We start from the raw sequence: 21,030 nt of genomic DNA on the forward strand, positions 1-21,030 counted from the left end.
CTTCACGCTGTCATACACAGCCAAACTCTCACCACCGAGAGTGACTCTCACACCTCGCCACAAAGTTTCGTCGAGCAAGATCAAGCACAGTGCACTTGCCCTCATTGAGTTCGAGGTCATTGTCATAAGCCCACTGGCTGATATTCTCAGATCAGAGTTTATCAGAGAAGTAACCTCATCAGTATTGCCAGGGTCGTAGGACCAGTGTAGCTGTGAGTCATCTGTATACAATGTACTCCACAATTAGGCGAATCATTAGTGGACAGGTTGTCTAGCAAATAACCGAGACAACTCCCCTGAGGCTTCCCTCTCCGTGTAAACAAAACAGCAGATGTTCTCGCTTCCCACCTTGTCACCAGGCATTTATCTTCCAGGTACGATTTCACCCATCCGATAAAACGTTTGTCAAATCCATAAAATGCATCTTAGCCATACGAGTAGGCCAGGATTATCATCGAACTACATTTTCCTTTATCTTTTGGATCAATCAATTCGCTGAATAGATTTATTAGGGCAGTACACGAGATATGGTCTTTTCTGGAACCAGATTGTGTGGTCGGCAGAATGCGTCCACTTTCAAAGTGATATAGCGTCCACCATATTTAGTAAAATGCATACCCGTTTTCTGAGGTTTTGCTGACTGTCCTTGTAAATGTTATAATAAATCTAAATAGTAACTTAAACACAAAGTGTTATATACTACTCTTTTAGCAAAGAACTGTGCTTTTAGACTGTGTAAAAATGAAGCTAGAAAAATTTCTTAGTCTAGAAATTAAAAGAAGTTAAACAAGAAATAAAATGAGAAACATATTTTGCAATAAAGAATGCATATGTATTTGAAATATTAAACATATTCAAAATTCAGAATAGCCAAATTGTAGGAAAAGTTGCCCTAGGTAGACAGAAGTGTATAATGTTGAACTGTTTATAATATTAATTTTTTTATACAAATATTTGTTTAAAAAAGTGAAAATTAGAAATATTTCCCTACTTGCGGTAGTTATATAACACATTGATAACAATGTTCTTAATTTGTATATTATACTAAATATGGTAGCAATACAAAATTTAGAATAGCCTAATTGTAGAAAATTTTGCCATGAACACAGAAATATACAATGCTGTTAGTTTCTTTTTGCGATTCATAATATTTACGTATATGGAGGCAAGTCAAAATAATGATTATCTTTTATGAAAAACAAACAATATTTACATGCATTAATATAATTTCTAACTATTAGTAACTGCATAGCAACAAACTGAAACGAAAACAAAGAGAAAATAGACTATAAACAGTGACATTCACACGATCGTGTCTGAGCAACAGCAAACAATGCAAACACACTCCGCTGCAAACAACAGCTGATGACAATGATGTAGACTAATTTTTGATACAGAGTATGGCAAAATCGACAAACCACTAAACATATAGAAAAAACTCGTGGGCTTTCGAACTGTATAGGTAACAATGCGATTTGATCGGTATTAGCATCGACAAAATGAGTTTAAAGGCATGAATGTTTATCATCAAATGTTTGGTGATGACGTTTAGTGAAAGTCAGAGTCGGCAAACATATTGATGATCGACGCTTGGAGGGTTAAATTTCGTGGAACTTCTACTTTTTCAAGTGTTTTAGAGATTGAAGGCACAGACCGAGATGGCCGTAACTGTTGGGCTTTTTGTGTTGCTAGTTCCGGTAGATGGCGTGCATTACTTAATTTCCAGTCCTGTGGAAACAGCCCACTAGCTAACGATTCAGCCTTAATCATCCACGTTGATATCTCAACGTTTCCAACTGCTTTTGATTTTATCCAGTTCATCGCTGATTTCACTCTATCACTGTAGTAGCTGAAAAAATGAAATCTCTTATCACGTCGTTTCGCTTGTTCTTGTTAAAAAGATTTATTTTTTCTTCACTGGCTCTTGTTTACCCCCAAATTTCAGAACAATACTAATTTAAGCCATTAAAATTAATCTGGTGTGGAACAACTTCGTTTTCGCTATTAACGAAATGTTCATATTTTCTCAGGCATGCAAAAAATTAACTTGTGTTTCCTCCAATCGGCACTTAACTAGATTTTCGATATTTATTTAGTGTAACTCATTCTTTAACTTTGTTTGCTGTACTACAGTACCATTTTCCAAGGAGCTTTATCTTTTGCCATCCTCTTTCAGTACTAGTGAGGCCTCATAATCAAATATATTTCTAATTTGGGCCATGAGAAACTTTTAAATCTTATCTACACCTTGAATTTTGGGGGCCTTTTCCCAGTCAGTATTAACAATCGGAGCGACACATCAGTCTAGATCAAACCTTGAAAAATCTCTATAGGGTCAGTACTTTTTAATCTATTATAACTTTGAAATAAGTTGAGTCCACAAAATGAAATTTTTACTGGATAATACTTTTACTTAGTACTAATTCTGAGACAAATTAAAAATTTTTATTTTCATGCCCAACAGAGGTATGGGCTTCAAACTTTTGAAATTTAGAGAATTTTACGATTTTGAAAATTTTTATTAAAAACTCTATGCAAGTCCACAGCTTGAAACTTTCAAAATTTGTTGTACCTACCTGTATCTATCAGATAAAAAAATAAAAAACAAATAGTCCTTTGCCTTCTTCTATAAACATATGATTGAAAATTCATTTTTGTAATCTTGTTGCGTTAAAATTTGAACAGGTATTTAGATCTATACATTTAGGTGCATAATCATAGGTATTTATTAAGGTTCAGATCTTTCTGAAGAGATTGGTTTTTATTTTAATGTTCTAGGATGAATAGAAGCGGAGATATTTAATATAGAGCAGAGCTCTGAAATCCCTGGAAATAAGCGTTCACACAATGGAAAAATGGCCGCCAACGGCTGAAAAAAATTAAAATAATTGTATTTTTGTACCTTCCATGGATTGTACTTCTATGGTAAAAATACAAAATAAAATAAAAATCCTGAAGCAACCAGCTATGGACCACTCGATATGGATTGACCCTATAGTCAATCATTTTTGGTAACAGTTTTTCTTTCAAAAACTTCAACGTGCAATTGATCATTCTGTGGTTCGTTATATTCACCCCACTGTGATCCGCAATACCACAGTGTCCATTTCGGTGCATCAATTACGCCGGTTCTCTTAACCTCAGCCGACCTGACCTCCAGAATGTGGTCTAACAAGACGGTAGCTGTTACTCTAGTTGGCTCGTTAATTAATTAACCTGGAGTTGGCGTAAGTATTTAGACTCCTTGCATGTAATTGATAATGAGCCAATACTTGTGACACATAGATATATAACATTGTTTACTTTCATAGCAAGACACTCAATACCAGTATCGACCCCCTTGTACTGATCGTGAACAAAGCATACACCGTCACTGTTTGTGCACAATCGATGACCTTGTGCGTTTTCTTTGCGGTCCATACGCAGCAAAGTGTACCTCGGTACATTGTAGTCCAGGACGAAACTAAGGTCAAAATCACACACCAAAGCACTCAAACACTGTATTTGAAGTTCACATGTTGAGATGTACCCATGGTTAATCCCATGGTTCACAGTCAAAGTAACTACCGGCGGCTGTGAACCATCAATCTTTAAAATGAATCTTTAAATTCACACATTTAAATTAATGTTATTAATACATTTGAATTAAATTAAATTTTATTTTACATTTAATACAAAAAACGTCGTTTTTTAAATTACAATTTATTTCAAAGATTCTTTGAATTTGGCCTTGTTTTCAGGTCACAGTAAAATATTTTATTATGTATTGCAAAACGATTGTGAGAAACTGGATAGGCCCCCTTATAGTATAAACAATTTTAAATGTTACCATACGAAGTGGGATGGAAGAATGGAATACATCGAAAAGAAAATATGTTCAATAGGATTTACATGTTAAACAAGGAACTCATCCCCAAAGGTGACCTTTAGTTCATTTGAGACCACTTTCTACATTTTTAATTTAGTCTACCTGGGACTTTAACAATAGTTAAGATCATTTAAGTTAAGAAAACGTCCACAATTGAATTTAAAGTTAATGTCATACATAACCTAGTTGCTATCAGTTGTCAAGTCATAGGTTGTCATCAAATGTTTTTTGTTTCTATTCTGATTTAACATTTGTTTTCTAAAGATGACTCTTCACAACAAGGACAACATTTTTAAGGTCAAATTTTCTCCACTTTTTGGAGTCTAAACTTACACGATATTAGCGACGTCGGCCACGAAATGATAAGAATTAAAATAAGTGATTTTGAGCTTATAGAATGAAATCTCGTAAATTTTCCTTAACAACTTGATTCCATTCTTTCTTTTTCTAATATCTGGATTTGAAGTAAACGAAATAACCTGACATTTTTGCAGTGCATGTGTTTATATATTTCGATGGGTGTTTCTGATATTCTACAATTGTAATTAAATACTTCTATACGAAAATGTAGAATAAACCTTTATCTAGTAATTTTTAGTTGGAAATGTAATACCAGTTTATTTTACTAAGAACCAACCTTTCAGAATTACTTTTAATCAAAATATACTTTTTGTACATTTGAAATTTTCGGAATGAAAAACTTAAATACGATATAAATTTTACACTTTATATAACTTCTTCTATACTTCACACACTTCTTTTTCTTCTATACACTTTATATTCTTCTTTATATATAACTTTTTAAACATGACTTTTACTTTGATTTCTTCACGTATATCTTACGGTTCATTGATTTGTAATGTGATGAGTGGTGCCGATCCTGGGCATTATTACTATCGTAAATATATCACTTGAAAAGAAATTTACATATTCTTATACAATAAGTTATTTCTGAGACACCATGTGAATAGGCAGACAGATGTAGAGCCACGTTATTATCCAATGTCCACTTATTCGTGGATTTTTGGAGGAAGCATCACAAAACATATATAAGTAGTGGTTACAATAAGACATTTACTCTTACAGGCTTAGTCCCCCTTGCAATTGTATAAATTAGATAATTATCTAATAATAATAATAGTAATAATAACGTCACCAGGCATCTCTAGGGGCAGAAATTGGTTCCTCAACATGAAACCTAAAGCTGCAGAGATAGCATTCACACTAAACGAGAGACGCCCCTCCCAATAAGGTACATCCCATACCGGTGTTTGCTTCCATGATTTCAACTCCAAAGTTGTCAAACATGAGTTTGTTGATCGTTGAAATCGCAGAGTGCTTATAGCAAATATTTCGTCTAATTAAAACACTGTCCTAGAAGATTTTTGCATTTTGGAAACTAGTCTCGGCAGTGTTCGCCATGACGTCAAGGACCTCACACTTGCCATGGCCACCATTGTAGCCTCGGCCTACTATAACCTTTACTTAGATTATTTATATTCGTAACGAGTCCATCAGCTAAGATTAAGGCTTCATAGTAAAATCGAATTTGATATTACCGCATTGTAAAAAAGTACAGTAAAGATGTCTTATTTTACCTTGCGAAGTTAGGGCTAAGAAGCCTTCTCTAACACTTAACCTGAGGACCAACGGCTTAAAAGGTGACTTCCGAACCACCACCAATGGCCGGGCAGGCGGGCCGCTTGCAAGGACAGGATCTCTCAGCGGTCACCCATCCAACCAGCAGCCACGCTCAACGTTGCTTGATCTGGTTATCTTGCGATAACCGTTGTACCTGCTACACTGCGCCATTGGCATTGTCTGAGGGGTTTAGGGAAATACATTATAATAATCTGTTATCTGATGTGATGAAGTAAAAAATCTTTGTTTATAAACAAACTGAGCCGGTAATTACTGAATTTTAAATTTATGTAATTAATTTTTTCTTTAACCAGGCAATTATTAATTCACAAACTAATTAACGCTAATTGTTATAAGTTCGTAAACATAATTTGTCTTATTAGGCGCTAGGGTTACAACAAATTTTTCTCCAGCTTGGAAATATCTGGTGTTTTAACCTTTTGTTATAAAAATTAAGCAGATATCAAGATTACAGTAAAAACGAAATGACATAAATAAATATATTTTATTAGCAGTTAAGAAAAGAGCAACATTTGAAAAGATTGTATAACTCGGAAAGATTTTTTAAGCACTCTTTTTAAAGAACTTGTAAGTAGAGTCTTTATTTATTAAAACATAAATAGAATTAGCATCTTACATGATAAGGCACCACTTGGCATGGTTATACCTCTATTGTTTCTTTGTTCTTGCAACAATACAAAATTTAATTTTAAATTTGAAACTTTTGTTAACAAAAAGTACTAATAATGTACTAATGACACATAACACCACAACAGACCTTAAAAGGACAAAAATATTTTAAAGCTACAGGGCTGTTTTTACTATGGTTTATTAAAACATTACATAAAACTAAAATTCCGAATTTGTATGTGGATGTTCAATAATGAAATATTCTAAATTTCCTGTAAAATGCTAACAAAACATTACCACAATACAGTAATGGTTCAGACATATAAACAGGTCGACTATCAGGTCTATGTCTTAATGTGACTTTTTGACCTTTACTATGATAGGTCATAGGCATCAGGTCTAAGTAAGGGGAATACAGTCCTAATATTTGTATTGTAGTAATCTGAATTATAACTGAACGGCAGAGGAATAGTTTAACTTTTGTATTTAAAGGTCAATGATTGAAAATGTCCCTTGTGTTAGGGATTTAACTGTTGAGTTCGCGTTATTTTGTTCGGGGTTTAAAATGCTCCTGAAGGTACTACTTCGGCTACAAACTAAATATCAGAAGCCATTCCTGGAAACCGAAGGAATGTAAATACAGGAGAAAAGGAAAAGATGCCTGGAACGATTACGCAAAATGAAAACATGTAGGGCTATCGTCGTGAACCATTCGGTCTTGTATTTCCAGATAGTTACGTTTTACGGTAAATTCTTACCTTAAATAAGGTTGTGACATCCTTTCCTCAAGACAAAAAGACTCCGATCTACATTATTTGGCAAGAGCATGTGACATCCTTCTAGTTGTACGCTTGAAACCTTGATATCTTTGCTCATTTAGGACAAGAAGCCGAGAAGCCTCTTACTCCACTTAGTCCTAAAAACGTTTTGCTCTTGCTTCCTGAGTAACAGGATGTCCTGGATGGGTAAGGTTGGGGGTAGGGGCCGCCTCCTATCTAGATCCATGAGGAAGGATTTTGAGCATTGGTCTCAGCCATGTCTTCTTGGAAGAAGGTAGCTCTGTGCCATCCTCTCCAGTCAAAGCAGACAGGGGATGGTACGCCCTTATATCTAGCCTTCCAACTACCGTTAACACTTAGAGAACCCCAACAACTCCAACAGGCATTCCCCGCATTAGACTATACCTAACATCTCAAAACTTGCGGTTAGTGATGCTCCCATTCTGGACATGCATAGGATTCCCAGATATAAGTGGCACATCGGTTTTTGCTGTACCCAGTGTAGGTTCAACTGAAAGGTATCAAAAAGCCTGAAGTGAACCCCCTGTGGGAATTCCGAACCTTCCACTAAACCATATTCTTACATTCATTAAGACTGACATATTTCCTAGGGCATGATGATCCCTGATCACCGTTGTCTGGCTGGATGATGTGAAACACTTCAGTATCGCAACTTCAAGTGTTATAAAAAAATAAAAACACATCCCTTTTCCTTACATCAACTCCATAGAAGCAACAGTTATGCCGCTGTTTGCATCTATCAATATCAATAAGGACTATTGGATAAAAGGATTATGTTTTTGACATCAATTATGAAAATTATCTTTCAAAGAAATCAAAATGTTCTTTTACAATAGGTACATGTTATTGTCTGCAGTCTTATTTAATATACATACTGTAAAATCTCATAACCTTATCTTCAACGGGTTTCTTTTGGACTGATGTCAAGCTAGCTGAAATTAATTTTAAACGCCTACATCCCCTTGAGAAATGACTTCCTATATAAATTTCTTCTTATCCTCAAAAATGGCATTTTAAAGGTTGTAATTATGAATTTAAAAACATAAGTCAACTGAATACGAAAAACGTCATTTAATTAAAAATGCATTACATCTAGTCCAGAATATCACATCCAAATTCACATATGTGACCCATTACGGTTTTGTTTGTGATTTGGAGTTGATGAAGGTCTGCCTAAATAAGTAAAAAAGAAACTATCGTTTAAATTAAATTTTCATGACTTATAGACTAAAATATAGTATAAAATGTAATAAGCCATGCCTGCATTACATTGAAGTTAATAATAACATTTTGATTTCTTTCAAACCGAAATGAATACAATACGGGGAGGAGGGGGTTAACGATATCCCTATTTTGAGTTGCGGGAGAGTTTGTACCATATCTTGGTACTATTTATTTCACATAAAGAGTTGACTTCTGTAACCAATACAGGCAGTACAGCGACGGACTGACGTGATTACAATAGATGATTACCGAGTGATGTAATTGAGCTTTAGATCGCACCTGTGTTTTGTAAACAGTAGCGTAATATTACCTTCTGTGTAAATAAAACATAATGGTACCTCTCTGAGCAGAGAGATAGGAAGTCACGTTTGTGCCTTATATACGTACGTGACCTGTCTGGCGACCCCACAAATAATGGGTTTCCCGTAATTTAATTAAGCGTACGGGTAAATAGTATTCATTTGATAAATTTCGTTAGTTTTAACAGAGACGTCTAAAATAGGGACTAACAAGCTTTGTAGTAATGTAACAGCGGGCAAGTAAATTTTAAGATTTACCGTGACATCGCATTATACTACTTGTTACTCATACTCAGTCAATAAATCTTTAAAGTGTTAAAGTAGCTAAAAGGAAAGTTTTAAGATGTAAAGTGTTGCCATATTAACCTAATTGTTACTACTCATAATCAGTCAAGAAATTTCTAAAGTGTTACAGTAGTTAAAAGTAAGTTTAAAGATGTACAGTGATACCGTATCATCCTACTTGTTACTACTCATAATTAGTTAAGAACTTTATAAAGTGTTACAGTAGTTAAAAGTACATTTTAAGATGTACAGTGATACCGTATCATCCTACTTGTTTACTCATAATTAGTTAAGAACTTTATAAAGTGTTGCAGTAGCTAAAAGTACATTTTAAGATGTACAGTGATACCGTATCATCCTACTTGTTACTACTCATAATTAGTTAAGAACTTTATAAAGTGTTGCAGTAGCTAAAAGTACATTTTAAGATGTACAGTGATACCGTATCATCCTACTTGTTACTACTCATAATTAGTTAAGAACTTTATAAAGTGTTGCAGTAGCTAAAAGTACATTTTAAGATGTACAGTGATACCGTATCATCTTACATGTTACTCATAATCAGTCAAGAACTGTCTAAGGTTTTACAGAAGCTAAGAACAAATTTTAAAATGTACAGTTATATCGTATTATCCTACTTGTTGGTCGTTTAAGTCAAGAAATCTCTAAAGTGTTACAGTAGCTAAAATTACATTTTAAGATGTTCCCTGTCCTCCTCACGACTCATATTCACGAGAAATGTCTCACGCGTCCGCAGTTCAAAAGTAGGAACTAATACCGTATTAGTAACATATCTCATCCTTGTAAAATACAACTGGGAATCACGATGCATAGAGAAACTTTTTTATATCATTATTACAAAAACTATGTTGCACTATGTTGTGAATTTTATGTCCATAACGGATCAGTATCATATTTTAAACAAAAAACCATATCAACGAACAATCAATACACTGGAGCTATGGGATAAGTATTTGATAAATGATACACCTAATAGCATTTTATTTACATTTGTTTTAGTGCCAATTATCTTTGCTGTATGTTTTGCCAATTATTTTTAATGTATGTTTTAAACGAAAATGTACTGTTAGGTCTTACAGGTAAGCTTGGTGCTGTATCGGTTTTAAGGTGTTTATGTGAAACACGTATTAATTACAATCTACAAAAGAGTTCGAAAACAAAAAGGAAAATAGTACCTGCGAGCCTTTATCTTCGCGGTCCTGTATTTGTGCCTGATAGTCATCCTGGCACTATCACTGTAATCACTGTCACTGTTATCACTGTCACTGTCAGCTGCCGGTGTCACCACTGCTACCGCCTGCACGCCCCGTCATTCGTTTACTCTACTATGCCACTCGGCTCACTGCCGCTGTTATCACACACCCACTGATAACAACATGCAACCTACTGTATTGTTCGACAGCACTTGTTATCAATAAGTGCAAACCGAGATTCTCTGAAAACCAGCTCCAATTAGAGTGAACGACTCTAGACGGCCGCGGCGCGAGTGGAAAACCCCACTCTTGCCAGGTGTCAATAACGTCACGGTATCATAACCTAATCTTTTGTTTTACTCTGTTGAAGATAACAAATTGCAGGGAAGTTATTTTCAAGTAGACTTGATTGAAAATATCCTCTATCGACGTTGTCAACGTTAGCATTTTGAAACACAAGAGCAAATTTACAGTATATTTAAAGTCGGTAAAGTAAATTTAGCAAAATATCTGTAAGCGATTGGAAACGAACGTTTAGCTAATTTTCTTCACACTTCACTACTGCATCTAATAATCTTTCGACACATATCACAATCTGTAGGATGCTTTCTTCTAATTCAGTAAACTATAATATTTCTAGAGGAATTTTCTAAAAATAACGGTCTTAGATAATCTAGACAATGTGAACTTCTACTTCATTTTCTTACATATATAGTTTATTTTCATGTTAACTATTACTGGGAATTAACGAAGAAGGATATTGTTACAAAGACGAACTATCTTTTGTTTTTAAGTAAAAATGCTTTACAGCTAAAATATGAAATCTTCACTGTTTTGAAATATTCCCTAGACCCTGGATATCCATCAATATTCGAAGAAATCCTCTCATCCATAAATAGAAAATATGCATTGATTGTTATTATTGTACAAACTTAAAGAGTTTGCTCCTTCTTTTTCGTTTTTCGTCTCTTTTTTTTAACAAAAAAGTGATTTTTCTTCTTAACCTATTTTTTATTTACGTAAATTATCACTTTATGTGAGGGATTTGAAAAGGGGAGTAAGATGGAATATCATGGTTAAGGAAGACAGACTTAAACGGAAAAAAACTTAAATGTGGCGACATCTTTGACTTTTCTCAGATCACATTGTCTGACCCTACTCTTGACAACATTATATGCTGTCTACATAGAGACTATATATACATTTCTAAGTTGTTCTGGACTTAATTGAACACACATGTCCGTTATTAGATGCTCGAACTCTGAACCGGTGTCTTATAAACAACCGAGTTCAAATATCTACACAAAAACTAATGGAGCCATGTCTGGGAATCTTCGTACGATCGTACAGAAAAATATTTCTCTATGTAGGCTCTTATGTCCCTTTGATAATGAGTCACAGTCCCATCACATAAGCTCATTAAATATGAGTATTTAAATATGAGCTCATTCAGTTCAAATTCGTCACCATGAATTTCTGCGAGATTTTTGACGGAGGTAATGCATCTCTTAGTATTTGAAGATACAATATGCCATTTAGATTTTCCTAGAGAAAAATCGGGTCAAGAATACGTTCTCATATCTTAGTCCACACGTACTTTATACTTTATGGCATACTAGCCTAGAATGTGTGGACTGTTTATATCCCAATATCTGCATTGAGTCTATTAACAATTCTGTCTCAAGAATGAACTATCATCTGATAAAAAATTCTTACAACTTCAGGGTTACCTGTTGGAAGTGTATCTATCCTTTCATAAATTTTATGACTTCTGTCCACCAAGGTGTCACCGTTCAAATCTTAATACAAATGAATCTTGTAACGATGAAAATGATTACACATCAGTTATGGTACAACCTTTCTCTGTGACACCCCTAAAGACCTACTACTGGTCTTGCTGATGACTAAATCTGCTCAACAAACCCGATACAATTTCAAATATTTACACAACTTATGCCTAACTGGGCTCTGAATGTTTGTAATACTGCAGACTACTCTTAATTACTCTGGATACTGGCTTATTTTGATGTAATTAATTGAAAACATATCACTTTCAGGAAATGTGTTTGCAAGGAATATAATTTCAATCATTTCTTCGAGAGATTGAGTCAGAGTGTCATTTCACAGAATTGACCGCTTTAAAGGCCATTTCACACCGCGGTCACACTATGTCACGTTACGCAACGTGACAGATTTTTCAAAAGATCTGTTTCCATAGTTTTAAATGGTGTAATTCACACCGACCTCTCAGAACCTCACAGACACCACAGACGTCGACAGACGAATCCGCGGAATCGCTCCGAGAGCGATCTTTTCAAAACATCTGTCGACGTCTGTGGCCTCGCGCATGCGCAGACCTGTCGCGCAGTTTTGTGCTGTAATTCTTTACAAGAAGCTGGATTGCTATTTTTGTTATTTATTATGGAAAAGTTAATTGAAGCCGTCAGAACGCGTCCACTGCTGTGGAATACAGATTTGGAGCACCATAACGAGGAATAGGTTTCCATGCTTTGTCATAAGCTTCTAAAATTACCTCAGGTGTCAGTACTGGAAAAAATGATCCTTTTGAGCAAAGATAATTGTGGAGGACGGCTGTTGCTTTGACTATCTTGTTTACTAAGTGCAGCTTACAGTGGGTCTGAAGTAGATACGCCATCTTTGTGCAAGAATGCCAAAAGCATTTTAAACTACTCTTCTACATCTACAAATTCTATAGTTGAAAATTCTTCTTTCGTCGTTAATATTAGTATACTTACCACCTTAACGCATGGTAATCTTTCTCTGCTGGAAATGCATCTCCTGTAGTCCCTTAAAGGCCGTTTCACACCGCGGTCACACTATGTCACGTTACTTAAAGTGACAGAAGTACAGTTCACACCGCCACCGACATCTGTCAGATACTGGGACATAGTTTCTGCTCTGTCAGTCGGATTAGTTGAAGCAGGTAACATGGCAAGTGGTTTGTAGAGCGATAGCGCGTTTACTAAAAATGAGTCTTGATTGGATGACGACGATAGTAGTTCGAATAGAGAAGAGGAACTCATGCTGTTTTATTCTGTTACAAACCGAACGCACTGGGTGCACCCTATCAACCAAAGACAGTGCGGCGAGTATCATCATCTGATGAAGGCTTTGGAGCTAGATGATGACAGATTCACAACATACTTTCGGCTATCTAAACCTCATTCTTTAAGAGATCTTAACATTGATATGTAACGATATTAGTAAAAAAAGATACCAACTACAGGAGATGCATTTCCAGCAGAGAAAGATTACCATGCGTTAAGGTGGTAAGTATACTAATATTAACGACGAAAGAAGAATTTTCAACTATAGAATTTGTAGATGTAGAAGAGTAGTTTAAAATGCTTTTGGCATTCTTGCACAAAGATGGCGTATCTACTTCAGACCCACTGTAAGCTGCACTTAGTAAACAAGATAGTCAAAGCAACAGCCGTCCTCCACAATTATCTTTGCTCAAAAGGATCATTTTTTCCAGTACTGACACCTGAGGTAATTTTAGAAGCTTATGACAAAGCATGGAAACCTATTCCTCGTTATGGTGCTCCAAATATGTATTCCACAGCAGTGGACGCGTTCTGACGGCTTCAATTAACTTTTCCATAATAAATAACAAAAATAGCAATCCAGCTTCTTGTAAAGAATTACAGCACAAAACTGCGCGACAGGTCTGCGCATGCGCGAGGCCACAGACGTCGACAGATGTTTTGAAAAGATCGCTCTCGGAGCGATTCCGCGGATTCGTCTGTCGACGTCTGTGGTGTCTGTGAGGTTCTGAGAGGTCGGTGTGAATTACACCATTTAAAACTATGGAAACAGATCTTTTGAAAAATCTGTCACGTTGCGTAACGTGACATAGTGTGACCGCGGTGTGAAATGGCCTATATATTAATGAAGTATACTTTGTGTTCCACTTTGCTCCTGATCTCCACTGAATGGAAATTTATCCAAGACAGCAACTGTTCCATTAACTGGATTTGAACGATTTACACTAGAATAATAACATTTAATTTTCTGCAAGCTTGAACTTACACATGTTGCAACAATATTATCAGTTGTTGACCTCATCACTGGTCAGCTGATTTATTTTTGCACGTGGAGGCATTTACAATCCGGCGCTACCACGCTTGGTAAGTTGCAGACATGCTCAGATAAATTCTTATGCTTTGCGCAAAACGAAAAAATATTATATTTGTTTATAATGAAATGCTTTTTAAATATCTGATTTTGAAAAACATATAAAATAAAACTAGATAGAAAAGACTGCGTATAGCGTTGAAAAAAATACTATCCAAATTGGAAAATGATTTATTTTATTATATATACTTTGACAGTTTACCACTATAATGTTCTATGGTAGCGGGGGGGGGGGGAAGTACTACTGTCAGTACATGTTTGAACGCTTCTACTTAAATAAAGGCAAGCTTTGAATATGTTGTAGTTAGTTTATTTATTAGTCACTTATATCTCAAGAAAGAATAAAGGCAATTACATTACAAAAGATTCTGGAATCGAGTTAATTGCAAAAACATTGCAATCGTACATGAACACTTTTGCTTGAAATTGTTTTACATCATTTCAATATGATGATCGAAGATGGCTATAGAAAATATGAACTAACATTAAGTAACTTACTCCTAAACTATGATCAAGGTCTGGAATCGGTATGTGAAGAAATGTGGAAAAAGTAAGGGAAGAAGTTTAAAATCTCTCCATAGACAAAATCAAATAAAGGATATATATATATATATATATATATATATATATATATATATATATATATATAATATAAAATAAAATCCAGAATATTAAAATTTTTCCTTAATTAGCTTAATATAATACAATACATTGCCTTAGAAAAAAAGAAAAGATACATTCACTAAAATACCTTTTTACTATCCATAACTACTTTCATTTAAGATTTGATGAAGCTACTACCAACTTAGAAGTATTTTATTGTAAAAAACTTAATTTTCCGTCAAAGAATAAAAAAAGGAATCCAGGAACAAGTTTGAAAGATTCAATTAGTAATTATGTAAATGATGGCAAGCAGTTTGGCGATTTTAGCTTTTTACTTGATCTGCCACAATTTATCTGGTCATTTCAACATTTAGCATACTATAGCTTCCCCTCGCTATATCTCATTTGATCATTAGCAAATTGTATATTGCATATGGATGAAAGAGTTATCTCTAATAAAACAGGCGAAGGAGCAGAACCAACGGAATGCAGCATTTAAAGTAAATATTATTATTTCTATATAACTCTTTATTTATGATGGAATTTCAAATATTCTGTTGCGTATTGGTAATCACTAATCGAATAATACAAATTATAGCTATGAATAAATAAATACCGCGTAGAAAAACATTCCCTAGAACATAATTATGATAGAGCTTCAAGCGTAAGTGGTTTCACACTTAAATTACATGTTTTATGAATAAATTTGATTGAATGAGGTTTGATTATTAGGATAAACGTTCTTCACATAAATACCTTTCTGTAAAAGTAAAAAATTCCCCGGGGGGGGGGTTCACTTCTGGCTGGTTTATACTTTCTAGTTGAGCCTTAACTGGGTACGTGTCTTACTTAAGTCCGGACAACCGCATGTATTTCTAAGAGCGGCACATCACTTATCGCAATGTAGAGATATTGGGGTGCAAGGGCAGGTCGATAGGTCTAGTCTACTGCTGGAGATGACTATTAAGGGCTCTCTAAATGTTAAGGGCTGTTGCTAAGCCTGCACATAAGGGCGTGCCACCCCTACTTGCTTTGACTGGACAGACGGGTATAGAGCTGGCTTCCCCTTTTTCCAAAGACTGAGATTAATAATAATAATAATAATAATCTTTACTGCGTCAACAATTACAAGATTGCATGCAGGTAACTTCATCATTATACACATTTGCATTGGTTCTATTGCAGTTACAACTATTCTATTGTATAACAGAACTGGGTTTTTTATTTTATTCTTGTTTTTCAATAGTTTTTAATAATTTTCATCCCAAAAAACTCAACATGAAATCTTCAACGGAGTAAAACGCCTTTACACCAGGAGGTGTGTTACTCTAGATTTGAATCGTTTAGAGTCACTGAGATGTTTTATTCCCTCAGGCAGCTTGTTTATCAGTTTCACACCAACTTGGGACGGCAAGTGTTCAAATGCACTCGTTCTATGTTGTACAATCCGAAAGTTGTCCCTGCCTCTTGTCTCGTATTGGTGGACGTCACTGCCTTGGACCAACTCGCATTTAAGTCGACAGTATAGAACGACGTCGAGAATATAGAGACAGGGTAAAGTTAACAATTCAAGCTCTTTGAAGGCATCTTTGCACGACTCTCTGAAATTCAACTTGTAACGAATTCTGACAGCTTTCTTTTGAGCTCTAAATACTCTTTCGAGTTTGTATTTAGAACAGCTGCCCCACAGTCTCAAACCGTAAGACAAATGTGGATGTATCAGGCCAAAGTAGGCCATTTTTTCATTGTTATGAAAACAGTATCATTAAAAAATCGCACATTTGTAAATTCAAAAAATTTACGATTATATATACATAACGCAACATTTCGATGAATACCCTGCTCATATTATTCAATTACTTTGTCAAACTGTAGTTATTAAATATTGTAAACACAGTATAAATCCTTACGTCATTAAAATTAAAGACGAATGTGTAATAATAGACGTTTTAAGATAATAGCAAGGAAATGGCGTTTGAAGATAATAACCAAGTAACATTGTAATACGTGAAGCGATAACAGACTTATAGATAGTAAAATCCATCCAAACTAGAGTAAGCTGATAAGATTAAGTGAAGAACAGCTACAGGAATTTCAATTTAAGATGACACATAATCAATCAAAGAACAGCTTATTATATACAGTGGATATTCCAAAGTTTTGAAATGTGACGGAGAAGTACTATTTTATATTATTTGTCGAAGGAAAATTTCAATAGATTAAAACTGTCCTTCCAGTTTAGCATACACCGTGTACTAATTTTTACGCCAGTATTAAACTTTACCCGTGCTGTTACAGTGATGGACCAAAGAGAAAAGTATTAAGAGGCACATCAAAGTAATACTCTACGTCTTTGGTGGTGTAAAGTAAATTACAATAAAATGGCCGTTGCGTTCGAAGGAGGGCAACCGGGGCAAGTTTGTAGTAAAGCCGGTTGTAGTAAAACTACCTTGAGGTTTTCCACACAAGCACGCACATTGGTAAATCTAATACAGTTTTACGCCCTTATTTTAGATTTGAATTATGGGAGGTGTGTAATTTGAAGTATAATTAATACACATCCAAACAATTTTGAGTTTTTCGATATTTTTATGCTTAAATAAGTGTATTCAAAACGTATAGACTTTACACAAAAAAGTATATTGATGCGCATTTATTATATCTTTAAAATGAGATATCTGTCATTGTTCTTATGGAGAAAACCCTCAAGGCCATTAATAGAGCCCAACCTTAAGCCCTGGCCACGGGAAGGGCAACGTAAAAATGGATAATTTGCCACGCCTTGAAGAAGAACATTTGCAATCGCAGAAGATGAGGAAGAGTTTATACAAGGCCGGACGATTCGAGTTCATGATATAAAAAACAAGAAATTGGGAATGGCAGATGCTTATGTACACAGAGCTGGGCCCAAGAACACGTACTCCATCAGTTGGTCAGTGAACAACACAGCAGACTCATCACTGCAATGTGCAAATGTCATGTTCATTCGCCAGCATCTTATGACCAAATGACATCGACCAGTCCGAGAAAACAGAGCCTACACTTAGGTCACTGAACTAATGAATACTGTAGTGAGCTGTTCATTGACGGCATAACAGTGCACTGCCTTCGCACGTCTCGCCCAGGTCACGTACGCTCGCATTTATTACCGTGTGTTCCACCACCTGCACGCTGCCGCGCTCATGCCGTCCCGTGATGCCGTCTAGCTCCGGTGTGGGCAGGTCGTAAACATGAAGTGTTTAGTACAGGCATAGTAAGCTTACTTCACTAATAGCGAGGATACGGGCTTGAAAACGATGTACTAAAATGATAGAGAAAGATTCCCTAGGTCAGATTGATTCCTTTAAGAGAAAGGGAACGGTTCTGAATATAATTATAAATTTGGACTTGATTACCATTTTGGTAAGAATATATGCCCAAAACATTACGTTTTAGACCGGTATTGTGTTAGCGTATCGGAAATAGTGTTTTAAAAATCAGTCCACATTAGTCCTACAGGGCAGGGTACTAAGTTGGTCTCAGGTGAGATAAATAACCTTTAACAACAACAACAGCAACAACAACAACAATAATAATAGCTTTATTGCCGTAGACTTTTTGAACAGTTTAGCTTCAACCTCAGATGGTAGAGCTTCGAAAGCCTGGAACCTGTGCTGCGCAGATCTAAACGCATCCCGCCCTCTGGTATTGTAAATAAATAAATAAAAAAGCGTGTTAAAATGCCTTTATTTACAAGCGTTTCTCAGTACAGTTACTGTTTTTCAGAACAACTCAAGTAACTGAATGCCTTAAAAACTAGATAACAAAAACTAAACTAAACTTAATTTAAACAGGTACAATAAAATCTAGTGGCTAATTTAAAATAATGCAGTGGTAAAAACTGTAAATTTGTTATTCGTAAATTCTAATAGCTTAACTAAGTTAATTGTCAACAATCAATAAGTCTTTAAGTTTCCTTTTAAATGAGGAACAACTGCATTCTTTTAGACTAAGGGAGAGGTCCTTGTACAACTTAGGGCCGAAGTATGAGAAACTCCTTCTTCCGACTTCATATCTGACTCTACGAAAGTTTAGCAGATAGCCATGGCGGGTGCTACGTTGCGAGACCTCCTCCCGGAACTCGTCCCTGCCCGGCGTCAACTCACATTTGTAAGGACAGTACAAGACGATATCGTAAATGTAGAGGGCTGGGAAGGGTAACAAATCAAGTTCTCTAAAAGAATCCCTACAGGATTCTCTAATTCCTATTTTTGCAATGTTCCGTATTGCTTTCTTATGAAGTACGAAACACCTCTGGAAATGGGAATTAGCACACCCTCCCCACAATGTCATGCCCAATGTTAATAATGAGGACTGACCATCATTGCAGTAGTGCTGTACAACTCATAATCATACAATGCATTAGACTCATGCATCTCGTGCATGTTACCACTTAAATGACAAGGGCGTTTTTCTGTTCTCAGGGGAGGTATACTGGGGGGGGGGGGATAAACAGGCAGAAAGTGAGCCATTGTGGAGTCGAATTCAGATTCAAAGAAATGTTAATATGAAACTAACAAAGAAGAGTTCGTGAACGTTGACTGAATATATGCTGAGTCTTGATACTCTCAGAGTTGGATAGGTTCTCAACTGGTTACGCTCTGTCAGAGACGACACTCCTACATACAATAGATGATGAATATTTCAGACATAATTCATCATCCATTTTCTTTCTTTTACTTAACCTTAGATAAATTATAATTTCACAAACAATTTACAATTCTAGAAAAAAAATTTAACAAATTACTTAATTAATCTATCATACTTAAACTAAAAATAAAATACAACTAACAATAAAATACTTCACAAAACAAAAGATGCACTTTTAATATAGTACAAATTTTAGAAATATTAATATAAAATAAATTAAAAAATTAAAATTGAACATTATATTTTTAATTAATACAATGCACGGTAGTCAGTTGCTGCAGCGTTGATCAGTTCATTGCCATACTGGCTCAGGTTTGCCTAAATTATTATATTCAGAAAGAAATATGGCTATACTTAGAATTACAGTATTTTGCATACAGTATTAACTTGTAACGAATGCACGAAACACATGGGGTCGGATACCGCTGATGTTGTAGTAATGAATACTCTATTTGCAAAGTTTACTTATATGTTTAATTGCGACAAAGAAACTACTTCTAGATGTTAAAAATAAATAATGTATTGCCACGTTGCTGCCAAATAGAGTGATAAAGAAGTAAATGATATCATTGGTGTGGGCCTAATGGTTCCAATGTTCTATGGGAATTTTGCATAAGAACTTGATAATTATAAAACTTTAAAATTGACTCCTTTCACGTTGATGTCGACTCACGAGCGCGGGTGTCAGCTTCTTGACTCGAATTGCAGCTGTAGTCGGACAAAGTGAAGATTAGTAGATCAGAAGTCTAATAAGCGAAGTTGAAATAAGAGACCGCTTAAAACAAATCACGACTGTATTAACTATTTACCAAGACAACTTAAGATTAATGACAACTTGGTCTCGTCAGAAGGACATCACCACACTGTTATCAATATTAGTGTGCCAAATAAAACACCAACGAAGGCAAGTTACTTTACTATGTAAAACGTTACTTGATATTACATTCAAAGTTAGATGTCTCGCATGAAAGGGCTAATTTATAATACGAAAATATAAATTTTACTTACGGACATGGCGCGCGAGATGTTTCTCGGCAGCAAGATGATCTACAAAGTTCCCGAGAGAAAAAATTAATACGCGTGTCAATTAGGTTGTTAATCGGCCAAGAATGTAGTTCCAAGAACATCGGATGTAACTTATACTAACCAGTAACGAGTAACAGGGTTGCGGCAATATGTATTATATAAAATACAATTAAATAACGGTACAAACTACATATTAAAATAATTATTAAGAGTCGAGGTACAAAGTTACCCAAAATCATAATTTAAAATTCAAGGCTACGTGTTCATGATTTTCTTTTTCAAGCAAGAAGAGAAATTCCTGTTGTGAACCACTTAACAGAACTAAGATAAGTATATGCATTGTTCGAACACGCCCGAGGCTACAAGTAGGTGTGCGAGCGTGAATAATGCCGATACTTTTAATCTCGATCATTCCCAAGGAACACCATTTGAAAATTGAACAGTGGCACGATTGCACTATTACAATGGAGATATCACAGTAACAATGGTAGCTTGTTAGCGAGATAAGCTGAGCTGTAGATTGTGGAAAGCCCTGCATTAACGCCGTGGACGTGACAATAGTGCCAGGAGAAAACATAGCGATAGTGGGCAAA

The 21,030-nt window shown here is 35.3% G+C and overlaps 1 protein-coding gene across 1 annotated transcript in view; it reads right to left on the reverse strand.

The window, feature by feature from the left end:
• Window positions 1-10,183, reverse strand: part of LOC124370038 (proton-associated sugar transporter A) — a 105,757-nt gene extending 95,574 nt beyond the window's left edge. Inside the window, exon 1 of the mRNA XM_046828350.1 lies at window positions 9,944-10,183. Coding sequence (XP_046684306.1) covers window positions 9,944-9,990 — 47 coding nt within the window. The 5' untranslated portion in view covers window positions 9,991-10,183. The remainder of the gene's footprint in view (window positions 1-9,943) is intronic.
• Between the last annotated feature and the right edge of the window lie 10,847 nt (window positions 10,184-21,030).

Source organism: Homalodisca vitripennis, chromosome X, assembly GCF_021130785.1.
Source record: "Homalodisca vitripennis isolate AUS2020 chromosome X, UT_GWSS_2.1, whole genome shotgun sequence".
Lineage (NCBI taxonomy): Eukaryota > Metazoa > Arthropoda > Insecta > Hemiptera > Cicadellidae > Homalodisca > Homalodisca vitripennis.